Below are 18,126 nucleotides of genomic sequence, written 5' to 3'. Positions count from 1 at the left end.
TCAATAGATTCCCCAAAATTGAATCCGAAGACTCACTTCTCGAACCCAAGCGTCTGTTCACATCGTCCATTAACCTCAAAACTGAATCTTGCTCAAACCGGGACAAGACCCTAGACCATGCTGAAGTTGAAAATGCACGTAACTCTGTCTCCTCAATTTTGCCACTAAGGTCAGCAAGAGATGATATAGCCGACATATGATCGCCTTTCTCGAGTTTCCTAAGGAATCTTTCTTTAATTAGAGGTGATGGCGGGATTCTTTTATTTCGTCTCATGTGTTCCCATGTTGCTTCCATCACTTCCTCCTGATCACAAACAGACACACAAGTGAGAGGTTGATCAGACAAGATGATAACATAAGTCAAAATGCTTCAACTTGTCTCATTTTGGTTTGTTTTTTTTACCTTTCCTGCTCTGCTCGCTTCAAGTACAATTCTGAGATGGCGTTTCGCATTGAAATGGTATCCGTGACGCAACATCTCCCTATAGGCATAACCAAAATCATCCCACTTTTCTTGTTCAGCACACGCGTCTAGCATTGTGTTGAACGTGTACGTGTCTGGCAATACTCTTGATTCGAAATCTGAGCTGCTTTCTATATGATTTCCGTCTTCTGACATCTTCTGGAAAAGTTCCCTCGCTTCTTCAAACAACCCGCCTTGTAGATAACCTTTAAGCATTATGTTGCAAGTGACCAGGTTCGGGCTGCAGACCTTCTTCATGTGATCGAAGATGTAAGCTGCATTCTTGGCGTTTCCCGAGTCGATGCATGCTTGGATCAGGCCAGTGTAAGTCACCACGAGAGGTTTATTTGCAACTCTACATATCTTATTAAGCTGACATTGGATTGGTATAATCAAGATCAGCTTTTTAACTCAAATTCTCCATAAGCTTAACTAAGGATTTACAAACAAAAATTACCATATCAAGCCCTTCACTACACCGTCCTGCGCTACAAAGACAGCGAGCAAGGTCGTAGTAGAGAGCAGCTGATCCAACAATACCATGGCTTTCCATATCCTCAACCGTATGTATGGCCTCATCGGTTTTACCTTCTTTCCATAGAGTATTAACAAGAACTGATCACAAGTACAAATGGTCACTCTTCAGTAAGGGAATTCAAATACTAATAATCTAAAGGAAAAGGACAACAAAGATTTCACAAAAAATACCTCTATATGCTAGAGCATTAGGGATAGAAGATTTCTGCATCTTCCTGAAGAATTCATGAACTAAATTGTACTTCTCACATGCTAACATCACCTGTTTAGACAAAAATACAAATCCACAACTCAATAGTGTTGATATGCAATATTGATTGTTATGAGAAGAAGAAATATTTTCACCTCCATGACGAGGCCATAGGTTACAGGAGAAGGTTTTTGCCCTCGTTGCTTCAACTGTTGCAAGACCCAGAATGCTCCTTCCCATTGCTTTCGTTGAACACATGCATTGAGCACCTGTGGTTAGATGTCCAGCATTCACATCAGTCGGGTGACTTTACGTTTCCGAGAACAAGCGTAGGCTATATATATTACTATAAATTACTGACCGCATTATAAACAACAACGTCTGGTTCAAGCCGAGGATCCCATTTTTCAAGTGTTGTTGGCTTGAATTTCTTTTTAGGTGGAGATCGCATTACGTCAATCACATGGAAGAGTTCCTTGATATGCCCAGCTTGTCCAAGTGTGACTGCAATTGAACGGTATGCTACCATATCCGGATATGATGAAATTTGTAACTGGCGAAGAAAGCAAAAAGATTAACTCAGACTAAATCAAAAGCAAGAAAAACACATACAAGCATGGCACAAGGGTTATTATACCAGCATAGCGTGGAATACATTGAGAGCTTCCACAGGCCTTCTTGATTTACCAAGAACGTTTAGTGCAGTTGTATAGACGATTCTGGATCCAAAATGGTAATTTTTTTTGGGTCAGTTTTACGTCTTTGAAAAGAGATTCTGGACTTTGATATGTGAAATCAAATGGGCTACCAATGCAATATATCCACAGCTCACATTTAGAATAGTCAGTAATATATTTACCTTAGCTTGTTCGATTTGTAACGGTCTTGCCTTTGAATCCACTCGATGACTTGAAGAACTCGTCTCCAGTTTCCTAGTTTTCCTAGAAAGTGGATCAGTCTCATTACAGTGAAATCCGTATATCTGATTTTTGCACTCCGAATCGCCTTGGAAAACAGCCACTCAGGCATATTGATGTCTGCACCATTCAACCTAGCGAAATAAACTTCCTTAACATAAAGTTCAGCTGAATGTGATAATTGCATGAGAAATGTACTAATCTCACTCCCTAATTTCATGTACAGTAGCACATAACCAACTGAAAATTCATTATGTACATCCTACGTTTTATCTTCTATGTACTCTAAGAACTTGAACCAAATCTAGATAATAGCATAAACACATACACTTTTGCTAACTTCTCGATTCTGTCTTCCATTTCGACTCGTGAAGTAGCTGGCTTGTCCACTATGTCACTGGACTCATCGGAAAACTTAAAGGCAGGAGTTTCATTGGCAAACAAGCTATCATCATCATTATCTCCTTTAGCACCAATGCTCCTGGTTCTACTCAATTTGCTACTTCTCAATTCATGCCTCTCGTTGGCTAATCTCTCAATTCGCCTTTCTTCAGCAAAGAGATCCAGTCCATCTCCTTTAGAACTTCTCTCGATCCCTCTCGATGTATCATGAAAACGCTGATACCTCACCATCTCCTGCTTTGGATTCTGTCTCCTGAAACTCTCACCTTCTGACACAGTCACTAAAGATTCACCACTCCTAGTCCATTTTGCATCTTTGGCTATTCTCTGAACTCTCCTTTCTTCAACAACAAGATCCAATTCACCAACTTTAGACCCTCTCTCAATCTCTCTCGATGTACCAGAGGAACGGTGATACTCCTGCTTAGAGTACCTTCCCCTGAAACTATCATCTTCTTGCGCAGCCACTGAAGATTCACTACTCTTAATCCATCTTGCATCTTTGGTTATTCTCTGAGCTCTCCTTTCTTCAACAACAAGATCCAATTCGCCAACTTTGGAACCTCTCTCAGTCCCTCTCGATGTATCAGAGGAACGGTGATACTCCTGCTTAGAGTACTTTCTCCTAAAGTTATCATCTTGTGTCCCAGTCACTGAAGATTCACCACTCTTACTCCATCCTACATCTTTGCCTATTCTCTGAACTCTCCTTTGTTCAACAACAAGATCCAGTTCATCAACTTTAGAACCTCTCTCAATCCCTCTCGATGTACCAGAGGAACGATGATACTCCTGCTTGGAGTACCTTCTCCTAAAGCCCTCATCTTCTGTCACAGTCACTGAAGATTCACCACTCTTACTCCATTTCACATCTTTGATTACTCTATGAATTCCACTTTCTTCATTCCTATTAACACCTCTCTCATTACGTTCTTCACTTACCATCTCCTGCCTTGAGTATCTCCTCCTGGAACTCTCACCTTTCACATCCGAATCAACACTATCACCCTTCCCACCTCCACCATCGTCATCCTCAACTTTTAATCTGTCCAATTTCTTCCTCTTCCTCGCTGTTTTAACCGATTCCATTACTTGCAGGTACTGATCAAAACTGGGTTTGAATTCAAAACCTCCATCACCAGGTTTTTGCAAACCTACCTCCTTCGTGTTCAAGTTCAAGCAGAACATTACCTTTGTCTTCGATTTCAGACGAACGACTTGTCGGCAATTATAGTAGGACGGCTGAGGAAACATCGGTTTCAAGCAAAAATTCCGACTTTCATCTAAAAACGAAGCCTTTACGAAGGCATTCGTCGAAACCATCACCGCCATTTTTGTAATCTTCACTAAAGCTCAACTGATTTTATCAGAAGGCAACCGTGTCGTTGAACCCTTATCGGCTATCGTCAACGTCCGACGTGGCTTGACAAATAAAACTACGTGACGTTTCTGTATACTCAATCACTAACGCCGCGTAGTTTTAAATTTAGAAGGAAACGGGATACATGTCTATTACTGGGCGTTATCTTTTTGTATCTCAAATTCTTACATTTGTTAAAGTTTCATATTTTATTTATGTTCATTGGCTTAATCAACTGTTCTTGTCTTTCAACCATCTTTGTGTTTCCCATTACAAGGGTGAATGATCCAATGCTAGTGAACGAAAGCAATTATATACCATAAAAGAAGTGACTTTTTTAGGTGTTGATATGAGTTGAAAACCAAAACAGAAGATGATGGTGAATTAGTGACTATAGAATCCATTATGTTCTCGCTAAGAAAAGGGGTTTCAACGGTTAAAACAATGATGTAAAGCGAGTCTAATGAGTCATGACTCGTGTTAATTAAAAGGTTAAAAAGTATAAGTTGGACCTACTTCTTTTGATGTGGTGAAAATCATTGCTTTATAGCTTTTTTTTCCTCATCTCATGTGTGTGTTTCTAGAATTAAAGGTCACACAGCTTATTCTCGATCGTTGTCGCAGATCATTAAGACAAAAGTCACAAAACTTAAATCTTTGTTTTTATTTGTTCATATGCTGCCGACTGCCGAAGGATGCATATTTTGGTCTTAATCGTTCTAGATAAATCCGTTACGGTGCCATTGGCTTTGGTGTAGTGGCCGAAAATGGTCAAAGAAGGGTCACGGATGCTTTGTTAAGGAGAGAATAAAGCGACTTCTCATAGAATATCTTACCGTTGGAAAATACAACAAAACGTCACCTAAAAGATAAAAGACAAACCAAAGAATTTAAAGTACCAAAAGACTCAAACTTTTTAGATATGAACACTTTCACTTGTTTTATAACCCATTAAGCAGGACATCAAAACGCAACCTTTTGATTAATGTAGTACACAATTGTGCAAATCAACAAGAAGTGGGGTTTTGGAATTTCGTTTTTTTTTCTCCTACTTGTGTGTATGTGTGCCAAATAAATGAATATATCTATAATTGTTTCATATAAAAACACTTGAGAATGATGAATATTGAATGGACCAAAAATGAAATAAAAGACAACAAAGATGATCATTTTTTATATAGTATATTAGTAGAGTAAGTTGGGGTGCTACACAGATGCATTATAAAGCATAAACACACTTGGAAACAATAAGAAACTACAAGTGAGAAGAAGTTAAAAGTCTTCCACCGATCTTTGCAGTTTGCATTAATAATAAAAACATTCAGAAACCGAGAACCGCTTTTTTCTTCCTTCTTCCAGCCAAAAGTACTCTGAGACCATTGTACTCTCTAAAACCCTCTTCTCTTAACTCTTTCTCTCTCTTCTCTGCTTCTTCTGAGATACGCTTCTCTACTGAGTCTACTCCCATGGAGCTCTAATGGGTATCTGCAATTTCCACTCTTTTCATCTTTTTCTTCTGAGAATTTCAGCTTAAAAGAGTCATGGATGAGTCGTACCTAGTGCGTTTTGTGTTTCTGCTCTGTTTGGTTTCGTCCTCTGTGTTTTGTTTGGATGACTCTGACCAAAACGCAGCCGCTTCTTCTGCTGTTTACATTGTCACTCTCAAGGACCGTCCATCTGTTCATTCTTCCGGCAGAGAATCGACGAGTAGCTCCAGACACAGCCTTACCGCTTCTTCTTCATCCCAAATTTACAGAACATTGTATGTAAACAAAAGTTACTTTCTCTTTTTTACTCTTCAAAGTTTCAATCTTTATCAAAATTTCGTGGAATCGCTGTTGATTTTTTGCGGGAGGGTTTGGTCTTTTTTGTTCTTAATCTTCATAGGCCGACATATGTTGAAAATTCGTCAATTTTGGGTCCCAGATTACTTGTCTCTTTATGTCTTTGGTCTTTTCCTGAAAGTCTCAAACGGATATAAAGGCATGCCTGTTGAATTTGTGCTCCAAGCTGGAACCTTTATGCTCTAATTGATGATCCTAATCTCTTTGTTTATACATATAGGAACCGAAGTGCTTCTATTATTAGAGTTCATGACTCGTTGTTGAGAAAAGCATTGAGAAAGGAAAATTATCTTAAGCTGTACAGCTACCACTATCTCATTAATGGGTTTTCAGCTGTTCTTACCCAAAAACAGGTACTCACATTGTCTTAGAATCAATATATGAATGTCTAAAGCCTAAATGTTAGTGTTTGTTCATTGTTTTGAGCTCATGAGTTTGCAAACCGGGTTTTTTTTCTTCTTTAGGCTGATAGACTTGCGGCTAGGGAAGAAGTGGAGAATGTGGTTTTGGATTTTTCGGTTGAGAAAGCAACTACTCATACACCGCAGTTCTTAGGTTTGCCTCGTGGAGCTTGGCTTCGTGATGGAGGTTATGAGTATGCAGGGGAAGGAGTAGTGATAGGGTTTATTGATACTGGAATTGATCCCAGTCATCCTAGTTTCAGTGACAAAATCTTGGGGCATACATATTCGATCCCTCCTCGGTTTACTGGTGTCTGCGAAGTTACCATTGGTTTCCCTCCCGGTTCATGCAATAGGAAACTCATTGGAGCACGCCATTTCGCTGAATCTGCTCTCAGTAGAGGAGTCTTGAATTCAACTCAGGACGATGCTTCACCATTTGATGGTGAAGGGCATGGCACGTAAGTGTATACAACCCACTCAGATGCTGGTTAACTAATTAACTGCCAAATGGTTAAGTCTGATATTGGTTGATTTGTTCAGGCACACAGCTTCTGTTGCAGCTGGGAATCACGGGATCCCGGTGGTAGTTGCGGGTCATCACCTTGGAAATGCTAGCGGGATGGCTCCTCGTGCTCAGTAAGTCAATACCACAAAATGATATTCACTTTGGAGACAACTCGTTGAAAATTAAAGCCTTGTCTTTTCTTGTTAGTATTGCTGTTTACAAGGCATTGTATAAGAGGTTTGGAGGATTCGCTGCAGATATCATTGCAGCCATAGATCAGGTAACTAAAAATGTTACCTTTGTAAGACAAAATTTGATGAAGCGTTTTTTTTTATATAATATAGTTGACATGGTTATGGATGTTTTCTTTTCCAGGCGGCTCAAGATGGAGTTGACATAATAAACCTATCAATCACACCAAATAGACGTCCTCCTGGTATTGCTACATTCTTCAACCCGATCGATATGGCATTGTTTTCAGCTGTGAAAGCTGGGATCTTTGTAGTGCAAGCAGCTGGAAACACAGGACCAGCTCCTAAGAGCATGTCTTCCTTCAGTCCATGGATCTTCACAGTAGGGGCTACATCTCATGATAGAATATATACTAACTCGATAATCCTTGGAAATAATGTCACTGTTCCTGGAGTTGGACTTGCATGTAAGTCCATCTTTGTTTACAGATTTGCTTTTTCTTTCTTGATATCTTCCTCGACCTGACCTTACCGTTTCTCATTTTTTCACTTAGCTGGTACAAGAACAATGCACAAACTTATTTTAGCTACACATGCGCTTCGCAATGGTACAACTGTTATGGATGCTATATATGTTGGGGAATGCCAAGATTCAAGTAGCTTTGATCAGAAGCTGGTGCAGGGCAAGATCCTTGTCTGCAGTTATACCGTCCGGTTCATATTAGGTGTCTCAACCATCAAACAAGCCTTAATAACAGCTAAGAACTTAACAGCAGCAGGCCTTGTCTTCTATATAGATCCTTCCGCCGCTGGTTTTCAGATGACTTCAACTCCAATGGATATCCCGGGAATTCTAATCTCCTCTCCACAAGATTCTCAGGTATACTCAAAATTTTAAAATGTGAAGTAGTCTATTACATTTCTAACATGACTGTAACTTAGCTCTTCCTATGGTCTACATGCAGGCTTTACTCCGGTACTACAATTCTTCTCTGTTGAGGGAAAATGGTTCAGGCAAAATTGTTGGATCTGCATCTGTTGCAAGAATTGTTGGTGGTATGAAGCCTACCTATGGCATTACATCTCCTAAGGTCATGTACTTCTCTGCTAGGGGACCTGACCCTGAAGATGATTCTTTCGTTGATGCTGATATAATGAAACCCAACTTAGTAGCTCCTGGAAACGCTATATGGGGTGCTTGGAGTCCTCTTGGCATTGGTACAACTGATTTCCAAGGTACACATATTCTCATTTCTCCTTATAAGATATCCCATTCTGTGTTTCTAGTAGTCTTTTTGAGCTCTTATATTGGCAATATCTAGGTGAGCGTTTCGCTATGGAATCGGGGACAAGCATGTCTGCTCCACATGTAACGGGTATTGCGGCGCTCATCAAGCAGAAGTTCCCACATTTCACTCCTGCAGCCATTGCATCCGCACTTTCAACAACAGCTTCTCTATCAGACAGAAAGGGTCAGCATATAATGGCACAACGCACTGTCCTAAACCCTGACATTAGTCAGTCCCCTGCAACACCTTTCGATATGGGTAGCGGATTCGTCAATGCAACTGCAGCTCTTGACCCTGGCTTGATTTTTGACATAGGTAAATGCTTTCTTGAACAACCCAATGCTCAGTTTTTGTCTTTACCTTGAGAGCATATAATAAGAGATCAACAACTGATATGAAGTGTTGCTGCAAATGTAGGTTACAATGAATACATGAAGTTTCTCTGTGGCATCGACGGATCATCTCCGGTTGTTCTCAATTACACTGGTGAAAGCTGCTCGGCGTACAACTCCTCCCTTGCAGCCTCTGACTTGAACCTACCCTCAGTTACAATAGCTAAGCTCGTTGGTACAAGAACCGTCCTAAGATGGGTCACTAACATAGCAACCACGGCTACAAACGAAACATATACAGTCGGTTGGAAGGCACCGGACTCAGTCTCGGTTAAGGTCTCACCTGCCAAGTTTACAATCGGAAACGGGCAGACACGGGTCTTGAGTATTGTCCTTGGAGCAATGAAGAATGTTTCGATGGCGAGTTTTGGGAGAATTGGGCTGTTTGGAGATAGAGGTCACGTTGTTAACATTCCGGTGGCAGTCATCTACAAGATTGCTGTCTGATGTTATATGCAGAGTTTTTTTAGTGTGATGATGAAACAAAAACTTGAAAGAGGTTGATATTGTTTTGGAGATTAGTTAATGTATGTTTTTGTGCATTGTTTAAAAAGCGTTAGAGAGATTTTGTAGTTTGTAAATGTGTTTGGAATGATTAAGTTGGCTGAATTAAATCTAATCCACTCTTTTTGATTCTTGTTTCTGAAGAGGTTTTCTTGTTGAATCTTGAGCTTTGTTTCCGGGAGTAACAAACACTGAATATAAAAAGGTCCAATACAAATACACGGGGTATTTTCGTCATTAGCTTTAAATATATAAAGAAGAGTTAAAAAGTTATTTCGAGGGTTTCGCGGATCCATCGAACTTTCTCTGTTGTTCTTCCTCTGCCTCCTTAGCCCAAACAGAGAAGAAGACGTCGTTTGGCGAAATTTTTGAAATACAAGCTTAACCCTCTAACGTTTTCCCTCTCCTCTCTCCCGGGTTTCGAATAAATTTTTGAAATTTTGGCGAAATTTGCTATCTTCTGGTACCTGAGGCTGCGTAGCTAAAGTGAAGCAGAGCGAGTACAATTGATCATCGTTGTGAGTTGTCTAAACCTTTTTAAAGTGGAATTTGGTTTTCGATTTCAACACCAGGCGTTCGTTTCCTGGCTTACAAGCAAATTGTTAGGATTCGTTATCCCCATTTGTAAAATCTATTTACTTTTCTAGTCTGCGCATTGTGATGGATTGTAATGTAACTTATGTTCATGAGTAGGTGAAATTTAAGGACATTTTTTCTTTTCGTTCGTAGATAATGGGAGCACAAGAAGTTCTGAGTGTTCCTTTCTGCTCAAATCCTGTGGACAACACTGAATATAGTGACATACAGTTGGTGCATGCCGTTAGAAAAGCGCTTGCATCTGTCCAAAATGTGAGTATTGCAGAGATGTTGATTCTTACAAGCACACAATGTATATAAATGCGTGTTTGTGTTCTTTAAAAGTGTTTTCATTTCTCAAATCCAGGGGGACACCGACCATTATACTCAGCTTATTGGAATGATGTACCCTAAATATTCTGATTTCGATGCAGTGGTGCAGCTAGAGGTGTGTTCTTTTCCTTCCTTATATACAATCAATTCTTGTTTTGAGTTTGTCGTTGCTAAAAAATATCTTCGTTTTGCAGACACTCTTGAAAGTTCTATCAGGGTCTGTTGCTTGCATAGATGTAGTTCACCATAGAGATCTTCTTTCTACTGTAAAGTTCTTTTTTTTTTTGCATGAGCTTATAGTTGAATTCATATAATTTTAATCGTTGTTTGAGACAGGGCCTTCTCTACCCATCCTCTGAATTTAATCCCATTTATTGTGAATAGATTTTTACAATGAGCTTGTGGAATCACAGACCTAACGTTATGGATGCATTGGTGAACCTAATTATATCACTGGTACACAGCTCAGCAGCTACCCCTCATTTCAATGAATATATATAATCTAGTTGAAGAGATTAACATTTTGTGCTTTTGTTGCTTTCCCATCATTAGGCCGTTACTAGTGGAAAATATCTGGACCTTTGTTTGAATATGCTCGTAAGTAATTTCATTCCACCTCCTTCTGTGACGGATGAAAAGAAGCAGGAAGTTCGTTTGCGGGTGCATGAAGCCCTTCACAAGATTTCTTATCTAATTCCTCTTGCTCCCTCGAAATTAGCGCCTATACTTGCGCAGAGAATGCCTAAAATTCACATTAAGGACCAGGACTCTGTAAGTTTTTTTTGGGTTAAAATATAGACAATGTAACAGTGAGTTTATATCGGCGGTAAAAAAATTGAGAACTATCTTATTTTTCTTGTAGTTGATAGTGACATTGACATATGTGGATAACCTGTTGAAGTTGGAGAGTAGCCCAATCGGAAAATTTGTTGGCAGCATGATTTTTATGGTGGTGATGGAGAGGTTGCGAGATTTGGATGTAAGTAGATTTGATTTTTATACAAATGTTGCCAGTAAGTTAAGTGAGTGAATGATATGCTAAAGCATCTTTGTAGTTGGAAATTGGATCGGATGATATTTTCCAAGATGACTCTAATAGAGGCATGTTTGATATGGAACTTGAAGAGGCAGTTGAAAGCACTATGATTGAAGGAGACGAGGTCATTTTTGCTATCTATGCAGAGTTGCTAGATTACAAGATGCCATTTTTTTAACTGTGAAATGTTGGACATGACCTCTGCTTTCCTGGTGAAGCCATCATTTATAAATTTGATACCTTTTTACAGTTTCCACTGGGGGCTCTATATCAAAATACTTCACATGGAAATGTAGTCTCTGATCTGTTGGACGAATTGATGGACCGATCTTTTAAACATCTCAAATTCTGTCAAAACTCTGGTCGTTTGGATGAGGTATGGCACCTGATGGTACTTCATCAACATATTTTTTTCTTTCCTTTGTGGTAGATTAATTAATCTTTTGGTGGTTCTGTTTTTCATTTTGACGTAGGTTTTTGAAATCCTCTTTGAGTCGTTTGAGAACTATATTCTGAACACGTGCAAAACAAATTTTTTACAGGTAGGAAATAAAGCTATCACCTTACATACTATAAAGTTCGTCATTGTAGGCTTTGTAGCACTCTAGTTGATTCTCGGCATTAGACTCACTTTACTTTACTTACATCTGCAGTTTCTGATGTTCTATGCATGCTCGCTAGATCCTGAAAATTGTGGTGTAAAATTTGCCAGTAAGCTGTTGGAAATATATCTCTCCAGCAACAAAACTCAACTTAATAGGCGAGTTCATCTTATTCTTTGTGGTAAAGATTACTCTGCATGATAATACTCTTTCTAATCACCACTTGTATATGCTTTTGTTTTCTCCCTGTACTTTAACAGGATGAGGGCAGTGTCTTATCTAGCTAGCTACTTGTCTCGTGGAAAGTTTTTGCCTCCTTCTTTTGTTGCTAGCATGTTGAAAAGATACAAAGAGAGATTGTTAAAACCGGAAAAAATGTAATTGTTTGATCTGATTCAAGTTTCACTTTTGCTGAAATCCTAGATTGGTGGACGAGTGTGCGGAATATTGCAGAACATGCAAAGATGGTATGAAGCCAAAAGCACACCAAGTGTTCTATTCTGGATGTCAGGTATAGTCCAAGTTTACGACCATCTTATGACTTTTTATTGCATAAGAAATCTTCTGTTTAATATTTGACGTCTCTAGTTATTAACCCTTCTCTAGTTATTAACCCTTGTTAATATTTTTACCGTTACCAGAAGCTTATCTGCGTTTGGGATCATATGCTTATTATGTCATGCATCACTTAAAGTTGTTACTTTTCTGTGATTGTAGGCAATCTTGTATGTCCTATGTTTCCGTATGAGATCCATCCTGGACATTCCTCGCTTTCAGTCGCTGCTTACACCATTGGAGTCAATTTTATGTCACAAACTAAACCCATTGATGGTGACTAACACTTAATGATTTTCTTGTCATAACTCAACTGTTATTTTAAGTGGTCTTAACTCCCATGCATTAAGCTGAACCTTTCGTTTTGTTTGTGAACAGGTGTGCCTTCCGTCTGTAGTTTCCGAGTTCCTTAAACAAGCGAAAACTGGTGGTCTGTTTGTTGTCTCAGAAGCCTTCAATTTCGATGACCTACAGAAGTCTGAGCTCTCTCGTGCTTTTGGTGGCTTTGAAAGGCTTGACACATTCTTCCCGTTAAGCCTGTGCTTGTTGAAAAAGTCTAGCAGGTTTACTCTCTTTACTTTTGATATATTTTTCTCTTCCGAAGTGAATACAAATGAATATGAGAATCTTATACAAGTTTCTTGACTCACTGGATGAATTTGATGCAAATTCTAGTGCATATATCTTAATTGCAGTATTTAAATGACATTAAAGTCATTGAGAATTATGTTTCTATATGATAAAATCAAAGTAGTTGCATTGCATGGGTTTTACTCTCTTTCTCACACGTTTTTTTCTTGTCAATTCTTGAAGATCTATCTCCCGGCACTTCAAACTTCTGGTCAAAGGTGAAAACGACTTATTACGAAGATGATGAGGTCATAGTGAATGAAGATGCAGAGACTGAGGAGGACTGCGAAGATAACGTTGAACTTGATAAAGAGGAGGACTGCGAAGATAACGTTGAACTTGATAAGGAGGAGGAGATGTCTATACCTCCTAAATACTCTTTCATGCGAGAAACAGAGAGGCTCTTGAAGATGCCTTCAAGAATCAGACCATCCACTAGTCCTCCTGCATCCTTCTTAATCTAGTGGAGAGAAGAGGGAATAAAAGAAGTTAAATTATCTCAAATGGTTTTGTAGAAAATTTTTGAAGAACATCTTTACGAAGTATTGGTTTAACTCAAACTAATTATTAATTAATCTTTTGATACGGTTACCTAACTTAATTTGGTTCAATTATAAGCTGAAATGGCCTTTGATTTACTCGGTTTTGGGTTCAATTTGGTTTACTTTTGTCCACAATTGGTTAATTGTAGTAGCTAGCACTTAATTTTTGTAAATGTCACGCAATGGTTCGAGGTGAACCGGTAAATGTCCCACCGATTTAGACCGGTCCTTGAACCAGGTGACCCAATCTCTCACTTTAACCTCATCGGCGTTCTCTTGTAGTAGCTCTCTCTTCTTCTACTTTGTTTAATTCAGCAAAAACCCTAAGAGAATCTATCTCTCAGCTTCGCTTCACTTTCAAGCTCTCGGCACTTTTTGAGAAAAAGATGCCTCCGAAAGGCAAAGCTAAGGATGCAGGTCCCGTAGAGAGGCCTATTCTTGGCCGTTTCTCTTCTCACCTCAAGATCGGAATTGTAATTCTTCATCTCTCTCTTCATCTTTGCTTTTTTTCATTAGAATCCAAGTTGATTCATTTCGAGTGGTGAATACAAGATTTGCTCATCGCAATACTTTTTTCATCCATAAAAAGTGTGTTTTTTTTTTATTATTTCTTCTGAGTTTTGCTTGGTGGAGATCTATTAACTCATACAGAGGAGTGATTGCATGAGTATATTGTTAGTTTCGTTGTGTCTGTCACTGATTAAGATATTGCTTCTTTGATACACTGATTAAGGTTGATTACAATTCATGCTTGATATGATGATGATGTTAAGAATCATGGCTTGTGTAACTCACCATGGTTTTTGTTTGTTTGTTTGTGGCATCGCACAGGTTGGATTGCCAAATGTTGGGAAATCTACTCTGTTCAACACTCTTACAAAGCTTTCAATTCCAGCTGAGAATTTCCCCTTTTGTACCATTGAGCCTAATGAGGCACGTGTGAATATCCCTGATGAGAGGTTCGATTGGCTTTGCCAAACGTTAAAGCCAAAGAGTGAGGTAAGTTTGTAACTTTAGTTCATGACTTACTGATACGCAAGAGATTTTACTACCTGAATTTACTCCCATGAATGGGGCATGTTGACTTCTGTCTATGGTGAATACCTCCAGGTTCCAGCTTTCTTGGAAATTCATGACATTGCTGGGCTTGTTAGAGGAGCTCATGAAGGACAGGGACTTGGAAACAACTTCTTGTCCCATATTCGTGCTGTTGATGGAATCTTCCACGTTTTACGTATGATTTTCCCTCTTTCTTCCTTTCTCTTAGTGCCACCTTAGTTTTTAGTGTGATGCATGGTTGAAATTGGACTGCACATGCTGCTTCTTCTGTATTGAGTTCCTAAAGGAGAGACTGGTTAAAAACTTTTGTATTTTTTTCTTCTCATTTGCTACCTTAGGGCCATTGCAATAGTTAGTTTATGTTTTCCTCTCAAATGCATCTTCTGTGTATCTGTTCCTGAACTATAGATATATATATTTTTATTATGGTTGTTGATAATAATATATATCTTGGCAATTCTATTGTGGTGAGTGACTTTTTGATTGAACATATGCAGGTGCTTTTGAAGATGCTGATATCATCCATGTCGATGATATCGTTGATCCTGTTAGAGATTTGGAGACCATTACTGAAGAGTTGCGGCTAAAGGTAAACGAAATCTCTAACAGATTGACTGGGATATCTCTGAACTCGTGAAATCCATGTTGTTATTCATTCATCCATTGTTGTTTTGGTTTCATACTGAATTCTTTGGTGGAACTTTAGGATATTGAATTCGTTGGAAAGAAGATTGATGATGTCGAGAAGAGCATGAAGAGGAGCAATGACAAGCAGCTAAAAATAGAACTTGAGCTCTTGCAAAAGGTATGCTTATGACTTGACAACCATGCAGTCTTGTTCTGGGAATGTTATTGGTCATTAACTATTTATTGGCCGAAAAATGACTGTACCTCTCTGGTATAGGTAAAAGCTTGGCTGGAAGATGGAAAAGATGTCCGTTTTGGGGACTGGAAAACAGCTGATATCGAGATTTTGAACACTTTCCAATTGCTTTCTGCAAAGCCCGTTGTTTACTTGGTGAGTAGTCTTGAATATTGATCTCTTTTTGTAACTATCGTTTCTATTTTTTGTACTGTTTTCGGATCCCTAGGTTTTCATGTTTGTTTCAACTAAATGTCTCATCTCAGCGTAAGAATTATAAAGGCAAGTTGTTTGTTGTGATAACTGATTGCTCCTCAAATTTAATTTACAGATTAATATGAATGAGAGAGACTACCAGAGGAAGAAAAACAAGTTCTTGCCGAAGATTCATGCCTGGTACTAATATATACCCTTCACAAACTATGTTAAATAATAAGTAAAAAAAATTTTCCTCTCTGTTGCTGCAAAAGTTTCTTTATGGCTGTGTGCTGACACATTTACTTACTTCTCCTAACTAAATGTTTCATCGTTATGTAGGGTTCAAGAACACGGTGGTGATACTATGATTCCTTTCAGTGGCGTTTTTGAAAGGACTCTTGCTGATATGCCCCCAGATGAAGCAGCAAAGTATTGTGAGGAGAACAAACTGCAAAGGTTAGTAATAAAAGAATGTCATTAAGATGATTTTGAAAGGATCTTGCTGATATGCCTTCCTGGAAAGGAATAGTTGCTCATGAAGATGATTTTCTTCATGAACCTGTTAAATTGAATCTAATGGTCATTTCTGCTGTGACAGTGCTCTTCCGAGGATCATCAAAACTGGATTTTCAGCCATTAACCTCATATATTTCTTTACAGCAGGGCCTGATGAGGTATTAACAATTCCACTTTACTAGTAACTTACACGGCTTCACCCCGTACTTTAATTTCTATTTCTCTGTTATGTTCTTCGAAGCATTATATTTCTATATTTTTCTATAGTGTGTGGTCAGTGTAAAGTGTCAAGTAAGGTACATTTGCTGGAATTTGTCAGTTTATAAATACATCTATCAATGATATTTTGATTTTCAGGTTAAATGCTGGCAAATCCGACGGCAGTCAAAGGCTCCACAAGCTGCTGGGGCCATTCATACTGATTTTGAGAGAGGATTTATTTGTGCTGAGGTTGCCTTCTCGTTTCTCTTGAATCTTGGTCAATTCATTATTTTATATCCATTTCCCTCGGCGTTTTGATGATTTGTTATATTAAATAGTTTATAAATTCTTTATTATATTTTCAAATTTATCTTTGTATTGATTTACTAGTAACGGTTTGGATCTATGCAGACCTGTGGATATCAAAGCAGAAACCTAATACAAACCATATATAGACTCACCAATTTCAGAAACAAATAAATTGTTTACCTGATTTTTCTACTTGAAATTCGATGTGATTTATTCTATTGTTGTTATATCACAGGTCATGAAATTCGAGGATCTCAAGGAACTCGGCAATGAACCTGCAGTCAAGGTACTTGTCTATAACTCCTTTTCCTCTTAAAACAGACATGAAAGTGTTAAGGAAATTCTCCATCATGTGATATAATCCTGGTTGAAGATGGCATGGTTAAATTTATCGCTTGTTGATGAAAATTCTATATGGTTCACTGCGTTAACACTTTAGTCTAATTTACCATCCTTTCAACTAATGCAGGCTGCAGGAAAGTACAGACAGGAGGGGAAAACATATGTTGTTCAGGACGGGGATATCATTTTCTTCAAGTTCAATGTTTCTGGTGGTGGGAAGAAATGAGACCCATCTGTCTACCTATTCGCGGTATTCTCTCTGGATCTGAAAGCTTTATCCAGTTCCGAGAGAGGAACCGAACTGTATTTTCTGTTCTGAAAGTTACAGTTTTTGAGTGGCCTTACCAAACAAAAAAAGTATTTTGTAACTCTTGTTCGGTTGTTCCTTTTACTTTTCAGCTTAGCTAAGACATGTCTTTTACCTTGAGACAGAGCATTAAGCCTACTATATCGTTTACAACTCTTTAAATAAGTTTTCTCCACTTTTTCAAAACTGTCTGTGATGTAGGGCACATGTATCTTCTGTTGAAAGTGGAATGCGTTGAAGAAACCCAAATCAATTAATCATACAAACCAACCAGTCTACTATCATCGTTCTCGTTCAGAGACTAAAAGGAAACAAATGGAGAAAATGAGAAACAAAATCAATACCTTAAAGAATAATTATATTTGCAAATGTCACGATATTACAAGCTCCATTACTAAGAGCTCATGAATAGAAATATCATATAACAAATTAAAACAAAAGAACAAAAGAATTATTTTGGCGTTGGTCAAACCAATTGCTTCTTCTACGCTAAGTTGTGAAGAGTTGATCCTGTTTGGCTCTTTTCAGTTTCTGAGGAATCTTGATTGGAACAAGCTTGAAGAGTAAAGCTCTCTGGCGTTTCTTCTAAAGCTTGGCTGCTCGAAAACGAGTTTTCTCCATTCTGTTTGCGCAGCCAAGCTTCATGAAGCTGCAAAACATACTCCAAGCTCCACAATACTTCTCCCATCATTGGCCTGTTCTTCCCTTCATCTGCTAAGCACTTCTCTGCTATCTCCCCGTACTTCTCCAACGATTCAGGACTATAGATTCCCCTCAGATTTGGGTCGATGATGGACTCGAGAGATCTCTGTTTTTGCCAGCTTAAAGCCCATTCCGCAAGGTTGATCTGGTCTTTAGGCAAAGTCGGGTTTATAACAGCTCGAGCACAAACAGCTTCGAACAACACAACACCAAAAGAGTAAACATCTGACTTCTCTGTCAACTGTTGCCTTCTAAAGTACTCAGGATCAAGATACCCGAAACTTCCTTTCACAGCTGTACTGACATGAGTATGGTCCATGGACGGTCCAGCTTTCGACAGCCCAAAATCAGACATCTT

The 18,126-nt window shown here is 38.7% G+C and overlaps 4 protein-coding genes across 5 annotated transcripts in view; 3 read left to right on the top strand and 1 right to left on the bottom strand.

Moving 5' to 3' along the window:
• LOC104741668 (pentatricopeptide repeat-containing protein At1g30610, chloroplastic-like) overlaps positions 1–3,892 on the bottom strand; it is a 4,625-nt gene extending 733 nt beyond the window's left edge. Inside the window, exons 1-8 of the mRNA XM_010462564.2 lie at positions 2,436–3,892; positions 2,050–2,241; positions 1,828–1,909; positions 1,552–1,743; positions 1,346–1,459; positions 1,172–1,262; positions 921–1,078; positions 404–835 (exon numbers count right to left, since the gene is read on the bottom strand). Coding sequence (XP_010460866.1) covers positions 404–835; positions 921–1,078; positions 1,172–1,262; positions 1,346–1,459; positions 1,552–1,743; positions 1,828–1,909; positions 2,050–2,241; positions 2,436–3,841 — 2,667 coding nt within the window. The 5' untranslated portion in view covers positions 3,842–3,892. The remainder of the gene's footprint in view (positions 1–403; positions 836–920; positions 1,079–1,171; positions 1,263–1,345; positions 1,460–1,551; positions 1,744–1,827; positions 1,910–2,049; positions 2,242–2,435) is intronic.
• On the top strand, positions 5,101–9,129 carry LOC104741667 (subtilisin-like protease SBT2.1). The gene is made up of 10 exons (XM_010462563.2): positions 5,101–5,631; positions 5,934–6,066; positions 6,178–6,575; positions 6,658–6,753; positions 6,830–6,902; positions 6,998–7,280; positions 7,368–7,693; positions 7,779–8,049; positions 8,136–8,417; positions 8,520–9,129. The coding sequence occupies exons 1-10, from the start codon at positions 5,411–5,413 to the stop codon at positions 8,939–8,941; spliced, it is 2,505 nt and encodes an 834-aa protein (XP_010460865.1). The 5' UTR covers positions 5,101–5,410; the 3' UTR covers positions 8,942–9,129.
• On the top strand, positions 9,290–13,315 carry LOC104741665 (RNA polymerase I-specific transcription initiation factor RRN3-like). 2 transcript variants are annotated; one of them, XM_019235315.1, is made up of 17 exons: positions 9,290–9,516; positions 9,728–9,847; positions 9,942–10,022; positions 10,102–10,173; positions 10,292–10,363; positions 10,460–10,678; positions 10,770–10,886; positions 10,963–11,067; positions 11,194–11,319; positions 11,417–11,485; positions 11,597–11,703; positions 11,806–11,889; positions 11,969–12,056; positions 12,263–12,376; positions 12,479–12,663; positions 12,855–12,856; positions 12,914–13,315. In XM_019235315.1, the coding sequence occupies exons 2-17, from the start codon at positions 9,731–9,733 to the stop codon at positions 13,192–13,194; spliced, it is 1,839 nt and encodes a 612-aa protein (XP_019090860.1). In that variant the 5' UTR covers positions 9,290–9,516; positions 9,728–9,730; the 3' UTR covers positions 13,195–13,315. The 2 variants fall into 2 exon arrangements, with proteins under 2 accessions (XP_019090860.1, XP_010460863.1); XM_010462561.1 differs by lacking the exon at positions 12,855–12,856 and having other exon boundaries at positions 12,914–13,087.
• LOC104741664 (obg-like ATPase 1) lies at positions 13,551–17,204 on the top strand. The gene is made up of 12 exons (XM_010462560.2): positions 13,551–13,745; positions 14,104–14,271; positions 14,383–14,506; positions 14,829–14,920; positions 15,038–15,136; positions 15,236–15,349; positions 15,525–15,589; positions 15,731–15,847; positions 15,990–16,065; positions 16,265–16,357; positions 16,653–16,703; positions 16,887–17,204. The coding sequence occupies exons 1-12, from the start codon at positions 13,659–13,661 to the stop codon at positions 16,983–16,985; spliced, it is 1,185 nt and encodes a 394-aa protein (XP_010460862.1). The 5' UTR covers positions 13,551–13,658; the 3' UTR covers positions 16,986–17,204.

Source organism: Camelina sativa, chromosome 14 (genome assembly GCF_000633955.1).
Source record: "Camelina sativa cultivar DH55 chromosome 14, Cs, whole genome shotgun sequence".
Taxonomy (NCBI): domain Eukaryota; kingdom Viridiplantae; phylum Streptophyta; class Magnoliopsida; order Brassicales; family Brassicaceae; genus Camelina; species Camelina sativa.
The sequence above is the reverse complement of the archived record's forward strand: the minus strand, read 5'-3'. Positions and strand labels throughout refer to the sequence as shown.